Source organism: Gossypium hirsutum, chromosome D09 (assembly GCF_007990345.1).
Source record: "Gossypium hirsutum isolate 1008001.06 chromosome D09, Gossypium_hirsutum_v2.1, whole genome shotgun sequence".
Lineage (NCBI taxonomy): Eukaryota > Viridiplantae > Streptophyta > Magnoliopsida > Malvales > Malvaceae > Gossypium > Gossypium hirsutum.
This window is the reverse complement of record NC_053445.1, coordinates 53,232,880-53,256,605: the sequence shown is the minus strand read 5'-3', so window position 1 is coordinate 53,256,605 and position 23,726 is coordinate 53,232,880. Positions and strand designations below refer to the sequence as shown.

The 23,726-nt window shown below is 30.9% G+C and overlaps 3 protein-coding genes across 4 annotated transcripts; all 3 read left to right on the top strand.

The window, feature by feature from the left end:
* Positions 1–535: 535 nt before the first annotated feature.
* LOC107926361 (uncharacterized) lies at positions 536–4,381 on the top strand. The gene is made up of 11 exons (XM_016857201.2): positions 536–909; positions 1,153–1,260; positions 1,353–1,507; positions 1,593–1,686; positions 2,024–2,094; positions 2,169–2,275; positions 2,768–2,889; positions 3,213–3,301; positions 3,397–3,456; positions 3,883–3,987; positions 4,111–4,381. Exons 1-11 carry the CDS (start codon positions 762–764, stop codon positions 4,225–4,227), a joined length of 1,176 nt encoding a protein of 391 aa, XP_016712690.2. The 5' UTR covers positions 536–761; the 3' UTR covers positions 4,228–4,381.
* A 5,749-nt stretch (positions 4,382–10,130) lies between these two features.
* LOC107926369 (CASP-like protein 1D1) lies at positions 10,131–12,394 on the top strand. The gene is made up of 3 exons (XM_016857209.2): positions 10,131–10,831; positions 11,316–11,442; positions 11,984–12,394. Exons 1-3 carry the CDS (start codon positions 10,575–10,577, stop codon positions 12,203–12,205), a joined length of 606 nt encoding a protein of 201 aa, XP_016712698.1. The 5' UTR covers positions 10,131–10,574; the 3' UTR covers positions 12,206–12,394.
* A 438-nt stretch (positions 12,395–12,832) lies between these two features.
* On the top strand, positions 12,833–15,766 carry LOC107926349 (uncharacterized). 2 transcript variants are annotated; one of them, XM_041101412.1, is made up of 5 exons: positions 12,833–12,982; positions 13,092–13,226; positions 13,356–13,428; positions 14,083–14,331; positions 15,380–15,766. In XM_041101412.1, exons 2-5 carry the CDS (start codon positions 13,198–13,200, stop codon positions 15,620–15,622), a joined length of 594 nt encoding a protein of 197 aa, XP_040957346.1. In that variant the 5' UTR covers positions 12,833–12,982; positions 13,092–13,197; the 3' UTR covers positions 15,623–15,766. The 2 variants fall into 2 exon arrangements, with proteins under 2 accessions (XP_040957346.1, XP_040957345.1); XM_041101411.1 differs by lacking the exon at positions 13,356–13,428 and having other exon boundaries at positions 12,834–12,982.
* The last annotated feature ends 7,960 nt before the right edge of the window (positions 15,767–23,726 follow it).

The following is a 23,726-nucleotide window of genomic DNA, read 5'->3' as shown; positions in this document are numbered from 1 at the left end:
AACAAAAGTGACTATTCTTATAGTATACCCTAAAATAAATTATTAAGCATGTCAATTTTTTAAATAAACTTAGTAATATGTCAATATTACAAGCTTATAAATTGAAAGACTAATAATCAAGACTTGAACATCAATATTAATTAGTAATCACCTTTCTTTGTGTTGGAGATGATATTATTGAGAGGAACAATTATAAACCACGAATAGATAATGATTTTTTTAATTTCGCATAAAATGAATTACTATATTAAAAAAGTTTAAGTCACGTTGTCCTTTGAATTATGTATTTTTAAAAATTTTGATATCTAAATTTTTTATTCAATTGTGATGATTAAATTATTGTTTTCGTCCCATTTTATTAATAAAAAATTACCGGCGTCCAATAAAATTATCACACCTAGTACATTTTTATTGGTAATTTTGTAATTTTGAGCTAAATTGAGATAAAAATGATGTTACAAGTATAAAGTGGAAAAATTATTAAGTATCAAAATGAAAAAATAATATAGTTCAAGGGTTAAACCATGAATTATGCTTAAAAAAAGTGAAAGGTCCATAGAAGATCCATGGACCGCCACCCCAAGGAAGTAAATCCTTCCTTCTTCCCTAAAACCCTGAATCAGCCACTTCCAGAGAAAAGAAGAGAAAAACCCATACGAGTTTTCGTATATAAACCCGCCGAGTTAACCCGCTCCATTACCTGACTCAGCTACCACTCAGTCCCAACTCAAAAGAAAAGAAAAGGAAAAATAGAAAGAAAGATGCAAGTCCTTTCGAACGCTCGCAATCTCGCTAGGGTTTTAGGATCTCGAACAATTATTTTCAATTCTAATCAACGTTACCTCTCATCTTTGATTCAATCTCCTTGCTCTTCTCTTCAATGCCAAATTCATAGTGACGCTTCCTCAGGTACCGTCAAAATCTCTGTGTTTTTTTATTTACTTCGTTTGGATACTCAAATACATTAGGAAATGATTGTGGTTATTTAAATAATTTAATTTAATTTTGTTATTTTTTCCCTGTTCGTTTCAATGCTAATTGATTACGTTATTAGCTAAGTAGTAGAAAAACTCACTAGTTCTCGCCGAGAAAGAAGATAAACAATTCAATATTGTTTATGTATTTTTAATTTTTAGTTATTGAAATTTACAGGGATTAATGGAAGCTGTTCTTATCCAATGCCACTGCATTCAATTTATCCGATGATTTCAAGGACATTTTTTTCGACAGAAGCTGGAACAGTTAATAGCAATCCAACTGGTACTTGATTTGCTCTATCTTAGGTTAGTTTGATATCATGTCCGAAGCTTTTTGTTTTATGTTTAATGTTTGGATTGTGTTGTCGAATTCAGAGGCAGTTAAGGAACTCTATGATGACATGCTTCAATCTGTAAATGTTAAGCGAACAATGCCTCCGAATGCTTCTCTATGGTCAATGATTGGAAACTGCAAAAATCGTGAAGATATTAAGCTTCTTTTCGATGTTCTCCAGAATCTCCGAAGATTTGTATATTCCTTATCTTTGTTTCCCTTGTTTTGTTAGTTTTAAGCATTTGTTGTTTATGGATGTACTGTCTGGTTTTTGGTTGCAGCGATTATCGAACCTACGGATTCATTCAAATTTTAATTGCAATCTCTGCCAACAAGTTGCCAAGACTTGTGCTCGTGTGGGAGCCATTGATTTTGGTATGCCTTATTGTTCTTCATATCTTAAGCCTATATTAATTTAACTTGAGTGGGAGTTTGGCATGCTGATATGTGTCAAAGACCAATTTTTTTCAAAGTTTTTCTACACATTACGAAGGTTCTTGGATAGTGCTTCGGACATGGGTACTTAAGAAACCTGAAGAATCAGTTTGACCAAATTAGTCTTTTTATAGGCCTCGAACAGTTCTCTGTAGTTTTACTGTTAGTTCTTTATTACCAGTTAGCAGAAATTTATTTGTTATTTAAAATATATGCATACTGCCTGGTTTATTTAATGTAGTTATATGAATATGATTTAGCTTGAATGCTTATGCAGGAAAGAAAGCTTTGTGGCTGCACAATGTTTATGGACTGACTCCTAGTGTTGCATCTGCACATCATTTATTGGTATAATTGACTCATCAATCAAGTTGTTCAATTTTCAAATTCTTTTGTACGTATAATTAATTATTGGAGTGCAGTCGTATGCTAAGGCTCATAATGATGCTAAACTCATGGTGGAGGTAATGAGGCTTCTAAAAAGGAACAACTTACCGTTACAAGCTGGCACTGCAGATATCGTTTTCAGGTAAATCAGTCTTCAGTTATGTCACATGTTTCACTTTTGCATTGCTAAATGCCCTAAGAATTCCTGTTTTAATAACATTTTTTCCCTATTCGCAATAAAATTTTAAGTCTATGAAAAAATTGACCTGGCATGAAAGACTCATTCTCTTTCAATTCAAGTTTGATCCTTGTCCTTTTTGCTCTCCTGCACTAGGACACTCAAGACAATCAAATCCGAGCTATTTGAATGTGATGTGTGTCTATATGACTTTGCAGTATTGGATATTTGTTCTTTGAATGAACAAGCTATATATTGGTACAAATAGATGACCTGCTATGCTTTTTCTGACTAATTTTCTAAAATATTCGATTTTGTGTTCCAATAAGTGCCCCAAACTTAACAGATTAGTTTTCGCAGTTGTTTTCTTTTTTTTTTTTTTGGTTGAAGGGATGTGTAATTATTTTCATGCTTCCTTTAAGTTGATTTAATATTTATTTGGATTAAATGTTGCAGCATTTGTTACAATACAAATGATTGGGAGTTGATCTCTAAGTACTCGAAGAGGTTTATGAAGGCTGGTGTTAAACTACGACAGACTACTTTTGACACTTGGATGGAATTTGCCATCCGAAGAGGTCTATAATCTCTGAGTTTTTAGTTCCTTTCTTTTGCATCTCTTTGGATCTTCTCTGTGATTTGCATTTCTTTTTAAAACTGTCTCGCTTAGTGGTGATGGTCGGTAAGAATATATTCCGGTTTTTGACTTGTGACTACAAAGCTACTCAGCTTTCTGAATAGACTTAGATAATCTTTGGCAGTGAATTTCTAGCCCAGGGTTAGAAAATTAGGGGGCACCGATAAAGGGGGAGAGATAGAGAGAGAGAGATAAAGCGAGAGCCAGATGAATGATTTTTTTTTTCCTTGTACTTGCAATTGATCTATCATTTCTTGGTAATAGGAGACACTGAGTCACTGTGGAATATTGAGAAACTGCGATCTGAGTCAATGAAGCAGCTTTCTCTCACCACTGGTTTTGCTTGTGCCAAGGTACTTTTTGATTCTATGCCTGTATGGAAATTGATTTCAGTAAATAAAAGAACATGATATTTGATGACCTATACATGTTATTTCTGCATTTTCAGGCTTTACTACTAGAACGCAAGCCCGAGGATGCTGCAGCTCTTATCCAATCCCTTAATGAGGTAAATCCGGTATCATATCAAGTTATGCCTTCTTGTGGTTTATAATTTAAGTCATCCTCCCATGGATTCTCCACCCGTATCGAGCATGCTGAGGTAGGGGAAAATAGAACAAAATGGAATTTAAAATAAAAAGGAAGATAATTGGTAAAAGTCTTATGGAGGCCTTTGTATTAGGAATCAAATTGCATTTTGCCCTGTTTACTCAAAAAATGAGCAAAATGGTCTTTTCTGTTAAAAATTTCATCCATTTCTACACTTAAAAGCTGGCATTGTTAATAGAATAACCAGACAGTTACATGTGGCGTGCCCTCATAAGTTCATAAAAATTTAAAAATTTTTAGCATGATATTTTGAGCTTATTTTCTATGTGCCCTTGAATGTATTTTGGTCTTACAATGTTTATGAGATGAACTCTATTCATGACAGACTCTATCCGATGGAAGGAAGCAGAGCATTACAGTTGAAGTTGAAAAGCTGGTAAACGAATGGCCTTCAGAAGTTCTTAAACATCAAAAAGAGGAGGATAAGAAGGTAATAATTTTTAATTGTACCATCAATTCCCTCTTAAAATTGAAAACCTTGTCATTTCTTTCAGAATTGTGTACTGAAGAATCTAAAGCTAATAGTTGTCTTTCAATGAATCAATTTGGTCAGGCATTGGCTGCGTCTTTGAAATCAGATATTCCTACCATGGTTGCTAGTCTACTAAACATTGGTTTAGCGAGGGACGTAAAATTGGAAGACTTTACGAAAAACGAAATTCTATCGTAGGGCAGGGAAGATCGGAGTCAAAAAAAACTGGAACTATGGTACCTTTGTCTCAACAAAGCTTGCTTCAACAATGTTAAGACATTTCTGAGAATTGTTGTCACAAAGTAAACACTTTTTTTTTATCACTTTAATGCTCAAGAAATCCTTTTGTTCATTTTATTTTACAAAATAAATTTTTGAACATTTTAAGATTCATGATTTATGTTTTAGTTAGGAATTAATTTCTATCAAATTTTAAACATGCGTACTTTATGGAAAATTTGGATCTAATGTATTAAAAATAATAGTTTTTCCAAGTTTTATTGATTTTTTTATTAATATGTCAAATCTAAATTGCTAACACAATTAAGCATATAAGAGTTTATAATTTGTTTTTATTTTAGTGTTGAATTTACATTCAACACCTAAACTGATAGGTAATTAGGCTAAAGGAAAATTTTGATTGTTTAAAATGTTTTGAAATAGACCAATCTAAAGTTTAGTGGAATTAACTATTTTATTATTTCGATTAACAATATTATGAGTTAATTGCACTAAACATCTTCGGTTTATGATACTCACTTTAAATTGCTCTCTGAATTTTACATTCGTAAACTATTGATATTATATCAATCAAGCTTTTCTATTATTAAAATCATTCATTTAATCACTAAATGATACGTAAAATTTTATACGACATAATGTAAAAGGAAAATTTAAAAGAAAAGTAAAATATTATTGTATATTTTTAAAATTGAATTTAAAAATGCAGTAAAACTAACAAACAGAGGGAGTGAACAATAGTTTGTTTAAAAGCTTCAATGTCAAGATTTCAGTGATGGAAAGGTTTTATTGATATAACCTTACTAATATAAGGATAGTAACTAAATTTTTTAAAATTTGAGGGTCAGTTTATAATAAGGGTGATAATTTGAAGATGTTCGATGTAATTAATTTTAATCTATTTTAAAATACTATTACAGTTTAAATATATTTATATTTACAACCTTCAAATTATTATTGACATTACTGATTGAAGTTTTGTAATTATTGAATAAATTACCATTATTATCATTATTAACGTTTAACATTTCACGTGTATAGCATAATACTCAATATCATGTTAATAAAATAATAAAAAAAATTGTGAAAAAATTAATAATAAAGAGTTTTGGGTCCTACTCCAACTTGAATTAAGAAAGGATTAAGTTTTTATCACATCACTTTCAAGCTTTTTCTTGATCTGCAAATCATCAATTAACATATTCAATACTTAGAAGATTAAATAAAAGATAACTAAATATCGTGATTTATTATTAATCAATAAAATAAATCCGTTGACTTCCAGATTTTAATTACCTAACAACGTGACTTGGTCCGTTGGTCTTATCCAAAAATGATATTTATGATTTTTGACCAATTAATTCCATTGGGTAATATATTATTTTCGGAGTCCTTGTATCATAAGAATTTGATTAAATTAACCTCTCTAATTATTAAATGGATCAATTTAGTCTTTTTACTGTTAAAAAAATCAGATAAGTCCAAATTGGAATAGAGTTAATATCTTTAAAGTTTTTACCATTTTGTAAATGAAATCTTCTGCTTGTAATTGAACTGCAATTGAAAAGAATAATTTTGAAGACATTTTTTATACAGTAAATGTTAACTCCGTTACAGTTTAGACTTATTTGATTATTTTTAATTGTATAGGGACTAAACTGATCCGGCCTCTTTAATACAGGGACCTCCCAAATACTTTAACCTTTATTTTTCATTTAAATAATTAAGAGTTTAAGACCCAATTAGTGTTCTTTAATGATATAATTAAAAAAAATTAACAGGCTTTCCCTTTCGTTTTGTCGTGTAAATTTTACATATAAAAATTCTTTCATTAGTTAATATACCATTTCTCCTTCACAATATATGAATACTTAAAATACTAAAAAAGTGCTTCGACTTTTCAATTTTTTTAAGGTAAGTTTTTATATATTTACTTTGAATTTATTTTATCCAAAAAAACATAGGTTTGATTTCAAAGAAAATATTAATGTATGTAAAGATTTGTTATGGTATAAATAATATTTAAGTTTATTTTGGTGCAAATTAATGGTTAAGTAAAAGTTATGGTTTTAAAAAAATTAATGTAGCAATATATCTCAATTTCCTTTTCATTAAAATAGTATATGATTTATTTATTTTTCAATCGGCAAAAAAATTATAAAATGCGAAATGATTTAATGATTTGGGTAAACTACACCAGAAGCTTTCATTTTAGTCAATAGACTAGTAAAACCAATGTTATATAGCTTTCTTTGTTCGTACTACTGTCTGCATCAATCAAAAACTCTTTTTCCCTTCTCTTCTACTGTTCGATTTTTTTTCCATAAAATAACTTTGGACGTCATGAATCCGCGTACCGAAATTCAAATAACTTTTTTCTCTAATCTCCGACACTGACCGTCAGATCGACTTGGATTTAATGTATGTTCTTCTACTCATAAATTGGAATTGATCTACCATACCGATCATCGAATCTTTGCTTAGAACTCGCGGATAGAACTTTTTCTTTTTTTAAAAAAACTTAACAATCTAATGACTTAAATAAAACATTTTGAATAGCTCACTGATTTAAATGAAAAATTTTTGAGTAGTTCAGTAACCAAACTGTAACTTTTTTAGTTAAGTGATTAAAACGAAAACTTGCCTATGATTTAGCGACTAATGGTGTAGTTTATCTTAATAATTTTTATTTTTTTATAATTAAAGAAAAGGAATGGAATTACTTGAGATTAAACCCAAATTGTGCCTATTATATAAATCATGTATTAAAACATGAATGGTAGGTATTAACCATAAATTCAAAGAATGGAATGGTAGGTATTATTCATTAGTGATGATCCTCTCTGAACAGAGTGCCAGCCATTGGTTTAAATTTATTTTTATATTATAAAAAGTTAGAATTCTCTTTAATTTTTTTTGTAAAAAGTTAAATTTTTTATATTTTAAAACAATAAATATGCACTAAGTCCATTAACTTAGACTGACAAATGCAAGGTAAAGAAAATAAATGGTCAAAATACCTAAGAGATTTCTTTACAAACGAATTTGAATATTGGTTGCAGTAAAATGTAAAAAATGTGCCAAAAATGGTTACCAAGGGCGACAATGGGAAATAGTGTTTACTTTGGAAAAGAACGGATTTGGCTATTTTCAGGGGTCAAAATTTTAGTACAGATGAAGTCTTCATGACCATTTTTTTTTGGTCTAATGTATTAATGTGGGTGACATTTGAGTCTCAACAGATTGTATTGACATGGTGGGAAGCTCTTCGGACAAGGTGGTATAAACTTAATATGAATGGGGGAGTTGACATGCGATCTGGAAGTGCGATAGCGGGTGGGATAGTAAGATTCTACTAGGACGACTGAGTAGTTGGGTATGGGCGTAACATAGGTGTTAGCTCGATCCTAGAGGCAGAACTCCGAGCAATTGTTGATGGGTTAGAAACAGCTTGGGAGAAGGGGGTGCGTCAGCTGCTAATTGAGAGTGATAGTAGGACAGCAGTAGACCTAATACTTGGAGCTAAAATGGTGGGATTGCCGAGATTAGCATCGGAGGTTCACAACTGGATATCGAAGGATTGGCAAGTGGACCGGAGATTCGACATGTACCACGAACAGCAAATATGGTTGCTGATGCTATACACAAGGCAGTAAGGTGTTGCCAAATAGGTTTTTTTATTTTTTCTCACAATCTGCTTTGACGACGCAAAATGTAATGTTGAGAGATAATAGTTGAGTAACTAGTCTATTATTATCGGTTGAGCGTTATAGTTGAACTTCCTTTTGTAACTAAAAAAAATACCTAAGAGATCCATGTGTTATAGGGATTGTATCAAATTAGTCATTCTATTATTAAATGGACCAATTTATTCTCTGTACCATTAAAAAGAATATAAATTCAAATTTTAACAGAATAAACAATTGTTCTATTCTAACAAAATATTAACATAAAAAATTTAATTTATAAAACCATAAAAACTTTAAAAATATTAATATTACTAAACAATAAATGATATTTATTAAACAATAATGTTTACTCTATTTTAATTTGACATTATTTAATTATTTTTAATAATATAAAGATTAAATTAATCTATTTAATAATGGAGGGATCAATTCGTATGAAATATTGAATCAACCATCCCATTATGCCAAACACTTGGTGGATTATCAAGTTCTTAATAGATGCTGTTAATTATCATTTTTTATTCGAAATGCAGCGTTTTCACGTGATTTTAAAAAATAACGCTTGAAGTGATTAAAAAACGAATTAGGACTAAACTGATAAAAAGCGTAAACATTAGGGACCAAGTTCAGAATTATGCTTAGCAGCCATGTTTAAGGAAGCTTATAGATTCCAACCGCCATAAAAAGGGGAAATTTTCTTAAATTCCCATTTTGTTTTCGCCATACTTTCTCTGACTTTTTTTCTTTTTAATTTAATACAAAGTATAGAATGATTGGACTGCTTTAAAACTATCTTTTTGATTCTAGATATTGAATTGAATTGTTATTTTAATGAATTTTTGAACTTGAATAATCTCTCTCTCTCCCTATCTGACTTCATATGCAAGCAATGGCTTAGGGTCATAAATGCTAATTTCCCAGTTCTTTATTGTTTTATAAAAAAGTATTCGTATTCTATATAAATGTATATCGACCCAGACACAGAAATTCAATCAACTTATAAGCAAATTGCTCAAAACCAATAAAAAATTAGATATCGAGACAAAAAATCAAAGGTTGAACCAGTATAGCTAATTTTATAATATATTATTGTTTCTATGGGTTTTTAAAATGATCGAATATCGACTTAAAAATTAGTAATTTGATCAATTCAACCATGAGTCTAATTATTAAAACATTGACATTGAGCAAAGGTCTCATTCGTTAGACCCGAATAACAATGGCCCATAAAAAAAGTGGATTAGACTATTTTACAGTCATAATGTCAAATTTAGCCCTCAACATTTATATCCATTATAAATTTGGTCCTAATTTTGTAATTTATAATGTAATATATTAATATTAATTTTGCGTAATCTTATACATGACATTTTAATTTAATTTAATTTTCACAAACCACTAGCACCATTACTGATATCACATAAACAAATAATTATACTTATCCAACATAAAAAAATAAAATGATATATTCATTTATTTAAATTTATAAAATTGAATTAAAATATATATTTTTATATTTAAATCAAAATCAATGTTTAAAATATGAGGCTAAATCAAAATTTCCCTTTTTATATAAAAAATGAAGTTTCCTTATGTGAACGCTATCTCTGTTATGCAAACTAACCTATCTTTTCTCCTCATCTTACATCAAAGTCAAATATTTGATTTTCAAACAAATACTGTATATGTACATATATATATATGGCTAGCAGTAGTCGCTTAGCCAGCGGGGCTGGTTGCTTAAAATAGATTTTTTTTATTTAAATTAATAATGATAAAATTAAATTTTAATATTTTAAAAATGATAAAAAAAATTAAAATTTTAAAAATTATGAATATATAAACTATTAAAATAATAAAAATATATTTTTACTATCATAAAAATATATAAACTCTAAAAAAAAAATTCTTCCGGTTAGTGTAAAAACAGCGGTGGCGGTGAGATTAGATATTGTAGCGTGAGACAAAAAGTAAACTAAACGTACCGCATCCAGTCGCCCATCCAAACCCACCCCTAGTCAAATGTTGAAACAATATAATATCAACATTAACCCAAATTGCAAAAACCATGTTGACATATATATATAAGGTATTCAATTATTTTCGATCGTGGTGGGACAATCTACCGTTATCTAAAATTATTTTTATATTCAACACATATATGGTATGGATGGATAATGTGGAGTATAGTGGCCTGTAAATATTATCCGAGCCTTTTATTTTCTTTAAAAATATTCATTTAATACGTTTTTAAATATGGATGATAAGATGTGGATGAATCAAGTACTGTGACTCACAGCATAATTTGACCAACATTCCAGAACCAATTGCAGATTACAATAAATTTCATCCTCCACTCTCCAACATGGTGTGAAACAGCAAGAAAAGTCCCCAACAAAAAAAAGAAGCTAACATAATATTCAAAACATTAAATTAAAAAAATAAGAAATCTCAACAATTGAAATTAGTAATCAACTTTTGAATGGCGTGCGGGGAATTCCAACCAAATTTGATTTCTTTACTCAAAATTTTCATTATATAAATACCATTCCATCACTTCATAACTCTCTATATATCCATCATTTTGCCTTTTCTAGTTTCCTTTTAATTTCAACAATGGAATCTACAGATAAACCGGCGGCGGTAGCGGCGACGACAACCACACCACCATCAACGACGGTTGCTGCTAGCAAATGCCCTTTTAATTATTCAGCTGTAGATGTTGGTCTTAGGGTGGTATTGTTTGCTGCAGCTGTAATTGCTGTGGTGGTTATGGCTACTAGCAAGCAAACTGAAATGGTTCCTGTTCCAGGCTTGCCTACTTCAGTTAGGGTTCCTTATTCGGCCGAGTTCACTGATTCACCTGCCTTTGTGTAAGTCTTTTTTAACTTATATTACCTTATACTCGGGTTTGGTTATATTCGATATATGTACACATTTCACATGAATACGTTGAAAAGTTATATTATATTTTGTCTTCTCTATTTAAAAAAAATGAGTAAATCAATATTTATTTGTTAGATTAAAAAGTATTATCAAATTTCATCCGTTTTTAATGTTAAATTTTGGTCTTTATACACTAGCATATCATGTGTCATTTTTTGATTAGTTTATCGATTACGTGAGTTTCAAAATAAATCGAGATCATATTATATGAGAGATATATCATGTCGAGGTCGGATAAAGATTTAGTATTAAACAAAAATTCCAAGATCGATGTTATTGGATCATGATTTTTATTATTTAAATTATATCTCGGTATATTATATTCATAAAATGAGTTTTCGATAACCACTATGAGAAATCTAGTTTTATAATAATGTAATTAATAAAAATAATTATTATATAATTGTGCAGATACTTTATGGCAGCACTGTCAACAACAGGCTTATACAGCATCATCACTGCTCTCGCATCAACTTTGCTCGGCTGCAAGCCTTCTTATACCAACACCATCTGGCTCGCCTTTGCATTAATGGATGTGGTAAGGCTCATAATTATTCCTTTCAAACCCCTTTCATTAAGGGCTGTCAATTGATTTGTTTTGAATCGGGTAAATTTAAGTTTGTTAGTCGAGCTTCTCGAATTTAAGTTATTTTTAGATACATTTTTAGGTCATTTTATATTCAAGTAAGGTTTTTAGAATTTTAATCGATTCTTAATTCAAACATCTTGTCTAATTTAAACAATGTTGGGTTCAAGTTATTTTAGATTTATATCATTCAAAATTTTCAATCGATCTTTAGGGTCAAGTCATATTAAATTAAAATCATTTCGGGTTTGAATCTTTTTTATTTGGATCATTTCGAGCTCAAATTAACTAAATTTTAAGTTTTTTTTTTATAGATTCACCTAAAAGTAATTAATAGGTTGGGATATTCCATCAATTTCAATTTAATCTTTTTTGGAAAATCAGTATAAAATCAGCTGAATCAAACTAACTAAATAAATTGATTTTCAGATCCGATTAATTTTATAATCAAATAAATCAAACCGAATTAATCAATCTTGATCATACAATGCAGGTATTTGTGGGAATCGTCGCCTCAGCCACCGGTGCTGCTGGTGGCGTCGCATACATCGGATTAAGAGGCAACAGCCACGTCCGGTGGGACAAAATCTGCAACGTTTACGACGAGTTCTGTCGACACGTTGGAACCGCAATCGCATTCTCGTTATTTGCGGCCATCTTGTTGGTGGTCCTCACCATGTTCTCCACCTTCGCACTTTACAAAAAGATCCGTTGATATTTTTTAGAAACACAGTTCTTAATTACTCTCATGTCTGAATTTGTATTGTGTGTTCATCTTTTGACTATATAGGTGGCAAGTGTTATTGTCTGTAAATGATGGCTTAGTTTGTATTTTGTTATTTTCTTAGATTAGTTTGTATGTTTTTTTTTATTACATACTAAATTGAATTGTTTCACATTTAAATCGTTTAAATCAGATAATTGCCCATGGAATAAAATATACTAGAATTTATTTACAAAGTGAGTAAAAAAATACGTCATAAGTAAAAAAATACGTCATAAGTCTATCTATTTTTCATAAATTTTAATTTTAATTTACACATTAACATTATTAAAAATGTGAATACTTTAAATATATTAACTTTATTAAACAGTAAATGATATTTTTATACATTAACATTAATTTTATTTAAATTTAATCTTATTTAATTTTTTTAATAAAACAGAAACTAAATTTATTTATTTCAAATTCCTGTAATATAATTACCTCAATATTTAAATTTTGAGCCATAACTCGGCAACAACAAATGGAAAAATTCATGTACCTAAAACGACGTAGTTTGTAACTTTAAATCACGATCTCAAAACAGACAGCCAAATCCAAATTTGGCCCACGTTGCAAGAATCCGACAATCGAACATGTTTTCTCAGATCCTCTAGTTCCCATAAATTTCAGACAAAACACAAAATCCCACTTTCAAAAAAAAAAAAAACCCACATGAATCAATCAGATTACTCGTACAGTACACTACCAAATGATATAGCTCTCAAGATTGCTTCTTCGCTTACTTGCTTTATCTCATTTCTTTTTTCTTTTTTTTTCTTTTTCTGGGTATTGAGTTGAAAGTAAATGAGATATTCTTGGGTATTCGGGTTTCTAGGTTCCGGATCTTTCATCATTGGGTTGTTGTTCTCGGGTTTGGCGAGAGATATGCCGGTCGGATTGTTTATGGGAGTCACTTGTTAAAGAAAGATGGCCTCTTTTATATGAAGCTGTTAAAGACCCTAACTTCAAGGTTGTATTTTTTGTTTTGTTTTTTGGTTAAGTTTTTAATGTGTGTAAATATATGGTGTTTTTTTCCCCTCATTTAAGTTGTTTTGGACTAATTGCTCTTGTTTCATGGCTTTGAACTGGGTGTTTTTAGCGAGGTTATGATTAAGGGTGTAGATGAGATATTGGTGCTCATAAGCTATTTGGAAAAACTTGAATTTGACCTGGTAACTATCGAGCCGAATTCGAGCACACTATAATAGACTATTTGGATAGCTTACGAGCCTAATCAAGCTTTTTCTTTTTTAGTATATTTTTATATCATGAAATTAGAAAGAGCTTAATTACAAATTACACAAGAGCCTAATTGAGCTTTTCCTTTATGAAGTTACATTTTTATTATAGAAAGAGTTTAATTACAAATGAGATCGAGCTTAATCAAGCTCGAGTAGTTGGATTATGTTTGGAGCTGAGCTCAAGCTTAGAAATTGATGTTCCAGTCGAGCTTGAGCTTGCCACTATTCGATTACACCCCTAGTTATGAGTTTTATACTTGTTTGGTAGAAAGGAAAAGGAAGGAAAATGGTGAGGAAAGAAAATATGGAGGGAAAGGAAGGTAAAGTTTCATATAAAATTATTAGCTTAAATTCATGAATGTTTCTTTCTACACTTGGAAAGACAGGATTTTGAGGGAAGGAAAACTGTAAATCCACTCATTTTACTTCACTCTTCCTATTCTCCTTCCTACCAAACAGAGAAAATGATGGAAAAATGTAACTTTTCCTTTCTTTTTTCCCCTTCATACCAACCAAACTATTACTTTTTGTTGATTAAGCAAAAAGTACAATTCCTCATTAACTTGTGAAATGTATATGATATAGGATTGGCGAGGATTTTATGTAAAGCAGCACGAAGAGAAGAAGGGTCAAGCTGATTCTGTCATTAACTTGGTGGAACAATGCTTGCAATCCGATTCACTCAAGGTTATAGACTATCTGCATGCAATCAAATGCCTGAAAACGATGCAGTTCGGATTCAGAGATGTTCAAATGCTGCTGTTGAAACAGAAGCTGAATGTTCTGCTTAACTTGATTGGACTACATTACTGCCTTAACATTCTTCAAGTGCCGGTAAACTTCTTTACCATTTGTTTTTGTTTTGGATCGTGTTGAAATAGTGTTTTTCCTGTCTCCGTTAACTGTTAAATCCAAGAACGTAGTGCTGTAGTGAAATATTTTGGTTTAAGTTGTTAGTTGATATATGTTGGTATTGGTTGTTCATGTTGTGGAATTTGTGTTTATGTTGAAGATCGGTTCTAATAAGCTTTGAAGAATTGAAATTCTTCGATGACTGGTGGATCGGAAGCTTCTTTTATTTGATGATGATAAGACGAGATGACGTGTTAAAGAAAATTAACCCCTTAAATTTTATTGACATGGTATGTTTTCTTTAACACGTCATATCCAAGTCGATTGTGAGGTAGGTACACTTACGCGTTCTAAATATGCTTCATGTATATCTGAACTAGCATTTAATGCCTAAATTGACAACTAGAATGACGGGTAAAAATATCAAGGAGGCCCCTATACTCTGTGACAAATTGCATTTTACCCCCTACTAAAAAATAGGCAAATTAGTCTTAGTACATTAGATCAAAGAGTAAACTTGTCCTTTCTATTAAAAGTTTCATCCATTTCTACAGTTAAAAACTTACATGATTAACAAAATAACGAAACAGCAACATGTGTACCTCATACTGACATATAGGGACCAGTTTTTAATAGTAAAAATGGATGAAATTTTAACAAAATGACCAATTTACTCTTTGATCTAACATAAAAGGATTAATTTGTCCATTTTTTAAGTGGGAGGGGCAAAATGCAATCCGGTTCTTAGTACAAGAGCCTCCATGGTACTTTTGCCTAGAATGACCTGGTTAATAAAAGACTAATATTTGAGTATTCAATTAGAGTGTTTTGAAGTCTAAGGACTAATTTGGAATCTTCATGATAGCTTGAGGGTGTTTAGTGCCATTAACCCTAGATTTTAACTCTTCATTTCCCAAAAGTAGAGAGCTAAAATCCTCTACGTATGTGGAAAACTTAAATTTTCGAGTACGCCTGTATGAGATATATATTGGTTCTACTCGCTTCCGATTTTAACATCGTAATTTTACAGGCTTTTTGTATCACGGAAGCACTTCGGGGTGGTAAGATAGTTGATCGACGAGTTTGCGTAAAGTGGCGACGGCCCGGGAGATGGTTCAACGGCTTCCGTATTCGAGATGGATATCATTCCCGTTGTGTCTATCTCGAAGATCTTGTGACGGGAGAAGATGATGGCGAAGTGTTGACGGTACTTGAACGAGGAGCTACTTGTGAATTTTTACGAGTTCAGGTGTTTGTTGTTAATTCCCCCTAGCAGTCTCCGGTCTAGCCAAACCTCAAATGACTGGTTTCGTGTGGTACAGTGTTCATGTCATAATGGTAATAATGTAGTAATATAACTAAAAATGACATTGTAATGAATTTAAAATTAACAAAATAGTTAATAATGTTAACAGACTTTAATTTTGAAATTTAAAAAGTATAGAGATTAAATTCTAAATTTACCAAGAGTTATGACATATTATAACATAATATATAATACCTTAAACATGATTATAAACGATGTTTTAAAAATCGGAATGGTGGCTAAACCGGTTAGATCATGGTTTCTCGATTAAATTGTTGGTTCAATAATAAAAATTTTAAAAAACATATTTAAGAAATATAAACTTGTTCAATCAATTTTTTTTTTATCTTGAATTGCTTTTTTTTAGTTTCGAGCGTCTCACTTAAAGATTGGTTTTATCCCTTTTCTTTTAATTCATATATCAATCTAATTATAACAAAGGGAAAATTATATGAATAGTAAAAAAACAACTTTGAATCATATTAACTTAATTTTATCTTAATTTGATTTGATTATAAAAATTGAACTCAAATCAATTAGCTAGAACATAAATTGACTTAATCTAAAACAATAGATCTAATTGTTTTTTTAACTAAAAGAAAATAAGTAATCTAAAATAACTCAAATTCATGATAAGACAACTTCCAAAATTAAACTTGAAATCGTATCTATTTCAAACAGATTGAAAACATGTTGAACTGTTATTCAGATTAGAAAAAAGAATCCAATAATTCAATACTTCAAACATCGACAACCCATATATTTGAACCCCAAGCAGCAAATTTTCCCGGAAAAATAAGCGAAAAGAGCTCGTAAATTCTTACCAATTTCAACAAATTTGCAGTCACCGTATATTCGTTTTCCGATCATCGGTAACGATAAACAGCATAAACAGGACGTCGTGGCTGAGGGCTACAAATCGACATCAACAAAATCGCCAAGATTAAAACGATGAGAAATCCGGTGAGACTTAAACCGGCATCATCGGATTCTTCCACGCAACATACTTTCCCCATTGTGAAATATGCCCTTCGGCACAGAAATTCTTTTTCTTTGTTTATTTGCTTAAATATATCATATGATGAAAATGAAAACATTTATAAGAAAAATATCTAGAGAGAAAAGTCAATTTGGATTTTCTATGGTTTTATTGTGGAATTTTGGTTTTCTTTGAAAAAAAGTAAACAGGGTTTCTAATATTAAATTTCTAATTAAAATTTGACTTTAGCACTAATGAAAATATAAAATTTGCAACTATTTTTCCTTTGATAGTTGGGAGTGAGAGAAAGTTGGTTCAAACAGAGGGGGTTTTAGTCTATGAAAGTAAATATATGTAAGACTTGGAATAGGTGTGCCAATACTAATGGGAGCGTCATAGCTCAAACCACCAATCAAAGTTTTACCTACCTCCATTGATCGAAACGCTTCTCTCTTTGAGCTGTATACAATTCCCCACAAAAAACTAGAGACAAAACCTAGAAGTTCGAGTCAACTGTCTAGAGAACGACACTTTAAATGTTTCTCTTAAAAGAGTTGACTTCCCCAACAATAAAACGATTTTATTACTTTTATTATTTATTATTTATAACTAGTTTTTTTATTTAATCGTTGATGAATATAAGTGTTCAATTTTCTTGAAAAAGTTTATAAAAAACACGAGACATAATTTTAAATAAGTTGATCTTAAACATAAAGTGAAGTCTTATAAATGAACTGAATACTGTAAATAGAAAAAAAATAAACCAACAAACAAAAAACTTCATATTCATCTCAACATTTTTTTAGATGGGATGGATTGGCCATGCCTCTTTGGGATCATTGATTGACGTATTTGGAAGAATCAATACTTGTTTACCTTTCAAGCATTTCTTGGAGTAATGATGAGATTATTAAATTTTCATTTAGTTGGGCAAAACAATACATTTTAATCTCCAAAATTGCATTTCATAAGCCTCACAATTATCTCCTCTCTTTACCTTTAGCTAGTTGTTGGGTTTGTTTGAGAACAAATGGTTCAGTTATGCTTGACGAAGGTTTTGCAGTAGTTAGAGGTTACATATGTTATCATAATGGTGGGTGGATCATTGGGTTCTGTCGATATTTGGATAATTGCACAATGATGGAGGCTGAACTTTGGGAGATCTTGGATGGGTTAAACCTTCTTTTGAAAAGACGATTCGATAGGGTCTCAATCTAAACTAACAGTATTGAGGCTGTTAACATTATTCAAGATGGCTCTTCCGGAAACTTTAATTTTATCCTAACCAGGAGAATACTTCAAGTCCTAAATATGTTTAAGCAATGGAAGATTCAACATTTGCCTAGAGAAGAGAACTCAATTGCAGATAGTTTGGCTTTGGCTAATGTTTAGTTTAGCAATACTTTTCAAAAGTACTTTTGGGAAAAAAAATACTTTTGGAGATAAGCTAAAACTTTTAGCTTATCAAAAAAGTGCTTTTGGGTTGATTTTTGGCTTGGAGAAATACTTTTTCTCTCAAAAAGTAGTTTGTTCAGGAGTGCTTTTGTCTTAAAAGTGTTTTTTTATCCCAAAAGTGCTTCTTAGAAGCAATACTAAATACACCCTAAGCCATTTCACATTAGAAGCCTCAATTAAAGATTGTTTGAGGATCCTCTTTTGTTGATCTAGTTTAATTACTTTATAATTTTTAATTTTTCACCCAAAAAAAACTAACCCCGAATTTAACCCAGTTAGATGCATTCTATAACAGCCTATTTTCAGTGAAATGGGAATAGTGGTTTCGGGACCACAAATCTAAGTCAAAAAGAAAATTTTATTTTAATATTATTGCATGATCTGCATTATGATAGGAAGACGTATGAAAATTTCGATAAGAAAATTTTACCGATTTCATGTTTAATTATAGAAAGGACCAAATTGCATAAAATAAAAAAGTTGAATTCTAGTAGCTAGAAGGATTAAATAGCTATGGGATTCAAAATTTGAGGTCCTTATAAGAAAAATAGACCATTAAGAGAAGTTAGTAGATATTTATGATGATTCATCCATAGAAATTTAAGAAAAGAAAAGGACTAAATTGGAAAGTGGAAAAAATAAAAGATGATAATTAAATTAAATAACAAAATATCATATTTTTCATAATATTTCCCCCAATTATTTTCATGAAAACCCTAGCCAAGTGAAAAGAGTTCAAGCAAGCTAAATTGGCCCATTTTTAGTAATTTTTATATTTTCGATATCGTAATTTCCTAATCTACCTATTTTGGGGATTAATTCGTAAAGTTATCAAAGTATTAAAATTTTGTCATGGATGAGTATGCTGAAATTTTTAAATTTATGGTAGAAAATGAAAGGTTGTTGATAGATAAACAACTTCTGTAAAGTGAATTTTGATGAAATTGTGATTTAGGGACTAAAGTATAAAGATGTAAAATTCATGGAAAATTTCTAAATTTTATGAATTACATGGGCTGTAAATGTTATTTGAAAATTTTAGTTAGACTTGAAATAAGGATTAAATTGCATGAATTTCATTTTCCGAGCCTAGGGACAAAATCGTCATTTATTAAAAGTATAGGGGTAAAATGGTAATTTTGTCTAGGATGTGAATTGGATGGAATTGAATGTGAATTTTATTAAAATGAGTTAAATTTACTCATATAGATCCGGATAGACATAGTTTAGAATTGGATTGAGGAAAACAAAAAGTATCGGATTAGTGACCTACAAACACGAACAATTATCGAGGTAAGTTTGTGTAACTAAATTATGTATATTAATATGTTTGAATTGAATGTTATACATGTGTGAATTGTATAAATATCTTATGTATGAAAATTAGTCACGTATCCAATAATACCCGATAAACGTTGTCTCGTTTGAATAAATGAAATTCGATGGATACAGGATTTCCCCTATTGGTTGTTGTCCTACATATGCTGCAGACACACTATAGCTCTTACGAGCATCCTGTTATAAGCCCTCTCGAGTTTCCCATTATATAGTTCATGCGAACATCTCGATCGATATTGACCCTGCATGTATTGCGATCAACCTCAGCTCTTTGTGAGCATCCTGTTATATGATTGGTATGGATCCTGTATATAATGTGGACATACTGCAGCTCTTTATGAACGTCCCGATATAGGCTCTTTATGAGCTTCCTGATATGGCTCGCTTGAATTTCCTATTATATGGCTATTCGGAGCTTCTTGATAATAGCTATTCGGAGTTACCTGTTAAGCTCAATGAGCTTCCTGTTTTAAACTCTTATGAGTTTACTGTTTTAGCCCGGATAAGCTTCCTGTTATATGGTTCACATGAGCTTCCTGTTATATGGCTCGAGAGAGTGCTTCCTGATTATGTACCCTAATGGGTACCCCTGAATATGAGTTGACGGATTACAGTTTTGTACACTTCGAGTGTACTACATGTGTATCCATTCATATTTCAAATAAATTCAACGGGGCAAAGTTCTGATATAGTTAAACTAAGCTTAAGATGATTTGTCATGGAAATACACATGTTAAATGGAAATATGATATGAAAAGCATATGTATATGAAAGTTGTTACATGATGAGCTCATCCTTGATTCTTGATGTTTACATGTAATACATGACTAACAAGTTTCTTGAGATTATATGTGTTTAGGCAAATTGCCAAATTTCTTTGGATATATTTTGAATGCTTATCTTAAATGTAAATGAGTGGTAAGTTAATGCTTACTTTGTTTTACTTCCTCTGTTTTATAGTACTCGGAAGCTCGTGAAGGTTGAAACTTGGTCGGAGACACATCACATTATCCCTTGGACTTCTCGGTATATAAAGTAAACTAACTTTTGGTATAATGACATGTATAAGCTAAGTTAAGCATATAGAAGAATTATTTTGGTTCGAACTAGCCATTGGAATGGCTTGTAATAGTTATACTGTGAAGTAAAAGTATATATATTTGTGTGTATCTTTATCATGCTTGGTATGTGTTTGAAGTGGTTAAGTGATGCAAAGTATATCGTTATATTGATGGTTAAATTGAGTTAGCACATTAGGTCCAATATGCATATAGGTGATATTATGTCATACTTAATACATGAATTTGGCTTGATTTGAATGGTTTGAATTGGTTGGTGAACATGTTTAAGTGTTTTTGTAGGTGGAAGGTGATTTGAGTGAGAAATAAGGTTTGGAAATGGCTTTATTTTGTCCACACGAGTAGAGACACGGGCGTTTGTCTCAGCCGTGTGTCATGCGCACGAGCGTGTGGTTTGGTCATGTGTCCCCTGCATCTTAAAATTTGAGAAAATAGAATGCTTCGAATTACTCACACGAGCAGAGACACGGGTGTGTGTCTCAACCGTGTGTGTCACACGGCCTAGCACATGGGCGTGTGACTTGGCTATGTGACCCCTGCACCTAATTTTCGAAAATTAAATTGTCCACACAGCCTGGTACACTGGTGTGCAGCTGGCCGTGTGATCCAAGTCAGAGAGTTACACGAGTATTGATACGGGCTGGGACACGATCGTGTGCCTTACATCGAATGCCCACACGGCTTGGGACACGAGCGTGTCACTTGGACGTGTGGCTCATACGGCCTAGCCACACGAGCGTGTGTCCCCTGCAACTAAGAAAAAAATTGAGATTTTGCGAAAAATTCTCTGAGTTCCCGATTTAGTCTCGACTTGTTTCTAAAGGGCCCATTAAAGGGACATTATGATTGAATATGTTTGATTTCAGTTATGAATAGTAAATGATATGTATAAACTATTTTTTTTAATCTGTAAACTTCGGTAATGCTCTGTAACCCTGTTTCGGTGACAGATATGGGTTAGGGGTGTTACACATTCATTGTTAGTATACATATAAAATATTAAAAGGTAAAATATATCTAAGGTCACTAAATTATTAGAAAGTTTACATTTTGGTCACTCAACTTCAAAAAGTTACAAAATAGTCACTAAATTATTCGAAAGTTTTTATTTAATTCATTATGTTGTTAAAATCGATGTAGTATAGCATTCTTGGTCTACACCGCTTGCACCAATCAAAAGCTCTTCTTCCCTTCTACAATTAAATATTTTTTCATGAAACAACTTTGAATATCATGTATCTAAGAACCAAAATCCAAACACTTTTTTCTCTGATCTTCGACATGGATCGAAGGTATGTTATTTTACTCATCGATGAGTATCGATTCACTCAGTGGCGGAGCCAGAAAATTTTTTAGGGGGGCGGAATTAAATTGTATATTTTTACGATAGTAAAAATGCAATTTCACCATTTTAATAGTCTAGATCTTTATAAATTTTAAAAGGAGTAAATCAAATTTTTATTATTTTAAAAGAGCCAAAGTGTAATTTTATCATTATTAATTTAAAATTTTATAAATTATAAAGGGTCTAAATAGAAAATTTTCCATTTTAGGGGGTCGTGCCTGTTGCTATCCCCTGACTCCGCCAATAGATTCACTGTACCAATCTTCGAATCATCATTTGGAACTCACTAACTGAACATCTTTTTTTCTTTAGAAAAAATTTAACAGTCATATGACTTAAATAAAATATTTTGAATAGTTTAATGACTTAAATAAAAACTTTTGATATTTAGTGACCCTAGGTGTAATTTACGTAATATTAAAAATGTGGTTGTATTTTAATTTTAATTATTTAATTTAGATTTTCTCAGGTTTAGTTGGTGGAATATTTATTTGTATCCCTAAAGACTCTGATAACGATTACTTTTACTAATTTTAAGAGTTATTTTAAAGTAATAATATAATAATATGAGGGATACATTTCTTAATTTAATATAATAATGCTATAACAAAAATTATTCTTTAATGTTAACTTTTTTCCTTTAATATTAGAAAATTAATTATGTCTTTTTATGAACTTTACTGACCACTTTATTAGTCATAACAGTTTTCTTTAATCAAATGTTAATAAGAAGTAGTTTCAAAAGATAGAATAAATTTCGTATTTTAAAGATAATAATATTGAGAGCGATAATCACGAATATTGAATATGAATAGTAGAAATTGTTATTTTACTAAAAGATGACCCACTTCTTTTTTTTCTTCCTTTTTATCTGATTTAAATTTGAACGGTCGTGATCATCATGATCACCATAAGAACAACAAGCAATAATAAGTGAAAATACATTGTAAAACCAAAAATAAACGGTACGGATGTTGGTGACTCACTGAGTCGTGTACATATTTAACGCAACAAAGGCATCATTACAGGCTGAGTCAAATGCCGGCAGCACTGTTCCGAACTTTTTTATTTTATTTTTCTTTTAAATGCATCAGTGGGAAAACAGGGATATCTCATGATGAATCTCACGGTCCACATGATTGCCAGGTGGAGTATCAACTAAATGGATCCTCCAATTTTTTTAAAGGGTTAATTCTACCAAAGTCCTCTGGTTATGGTCTGGATTTTAAATTCGTCCTTGATCACCAAAACGTTGTGATTGATTCTTTTAAGTATTAATATCATTTTAGTCGGGTCCTTATTACATTAGCCGTTAATTTAGAAAATAAATGTCAGCTCAAATATGATGTGGTGCATATTTAAAACACGTTGATTACATTGTAGATATGTATATATCTATTGCATAAACTTGGGGTAGAATGTCGTTGGAACCAAAGGGGCCGTAATTTTGAAAAATGTTCAACATGTCCTTTGTTTGAATGTCTTAACTAGGTCCCTCAAAAATTTTAAAGATACTAATTAAGCCTTTCAAAAGGTGTAAAAAATTTAATTAGCCCCTCTCAAAAATTAAAAGTTCTCATTAATTTTAATATATATTTTTTAAAAATTAACTAGACTCATTGAGATTTTTGAAAATTTTAAGAGGTCCCTCAAAACTTAATGTCATGTTCCGCCTCTACATAGGCTACTTGAATTGACGTATTAAAAAGAAAATAAAATTAACCATACTAAATTTTATTGACATATATATTTTTAATATGTAGCTTTGTATTTACAAATCGATTTACGTGTTAAGCATGCTCAACATCAAATTCGAACTTCATTTAACATCTAGATTGACATTGAGGCTATCGTACAGACCTAAATACAATACTC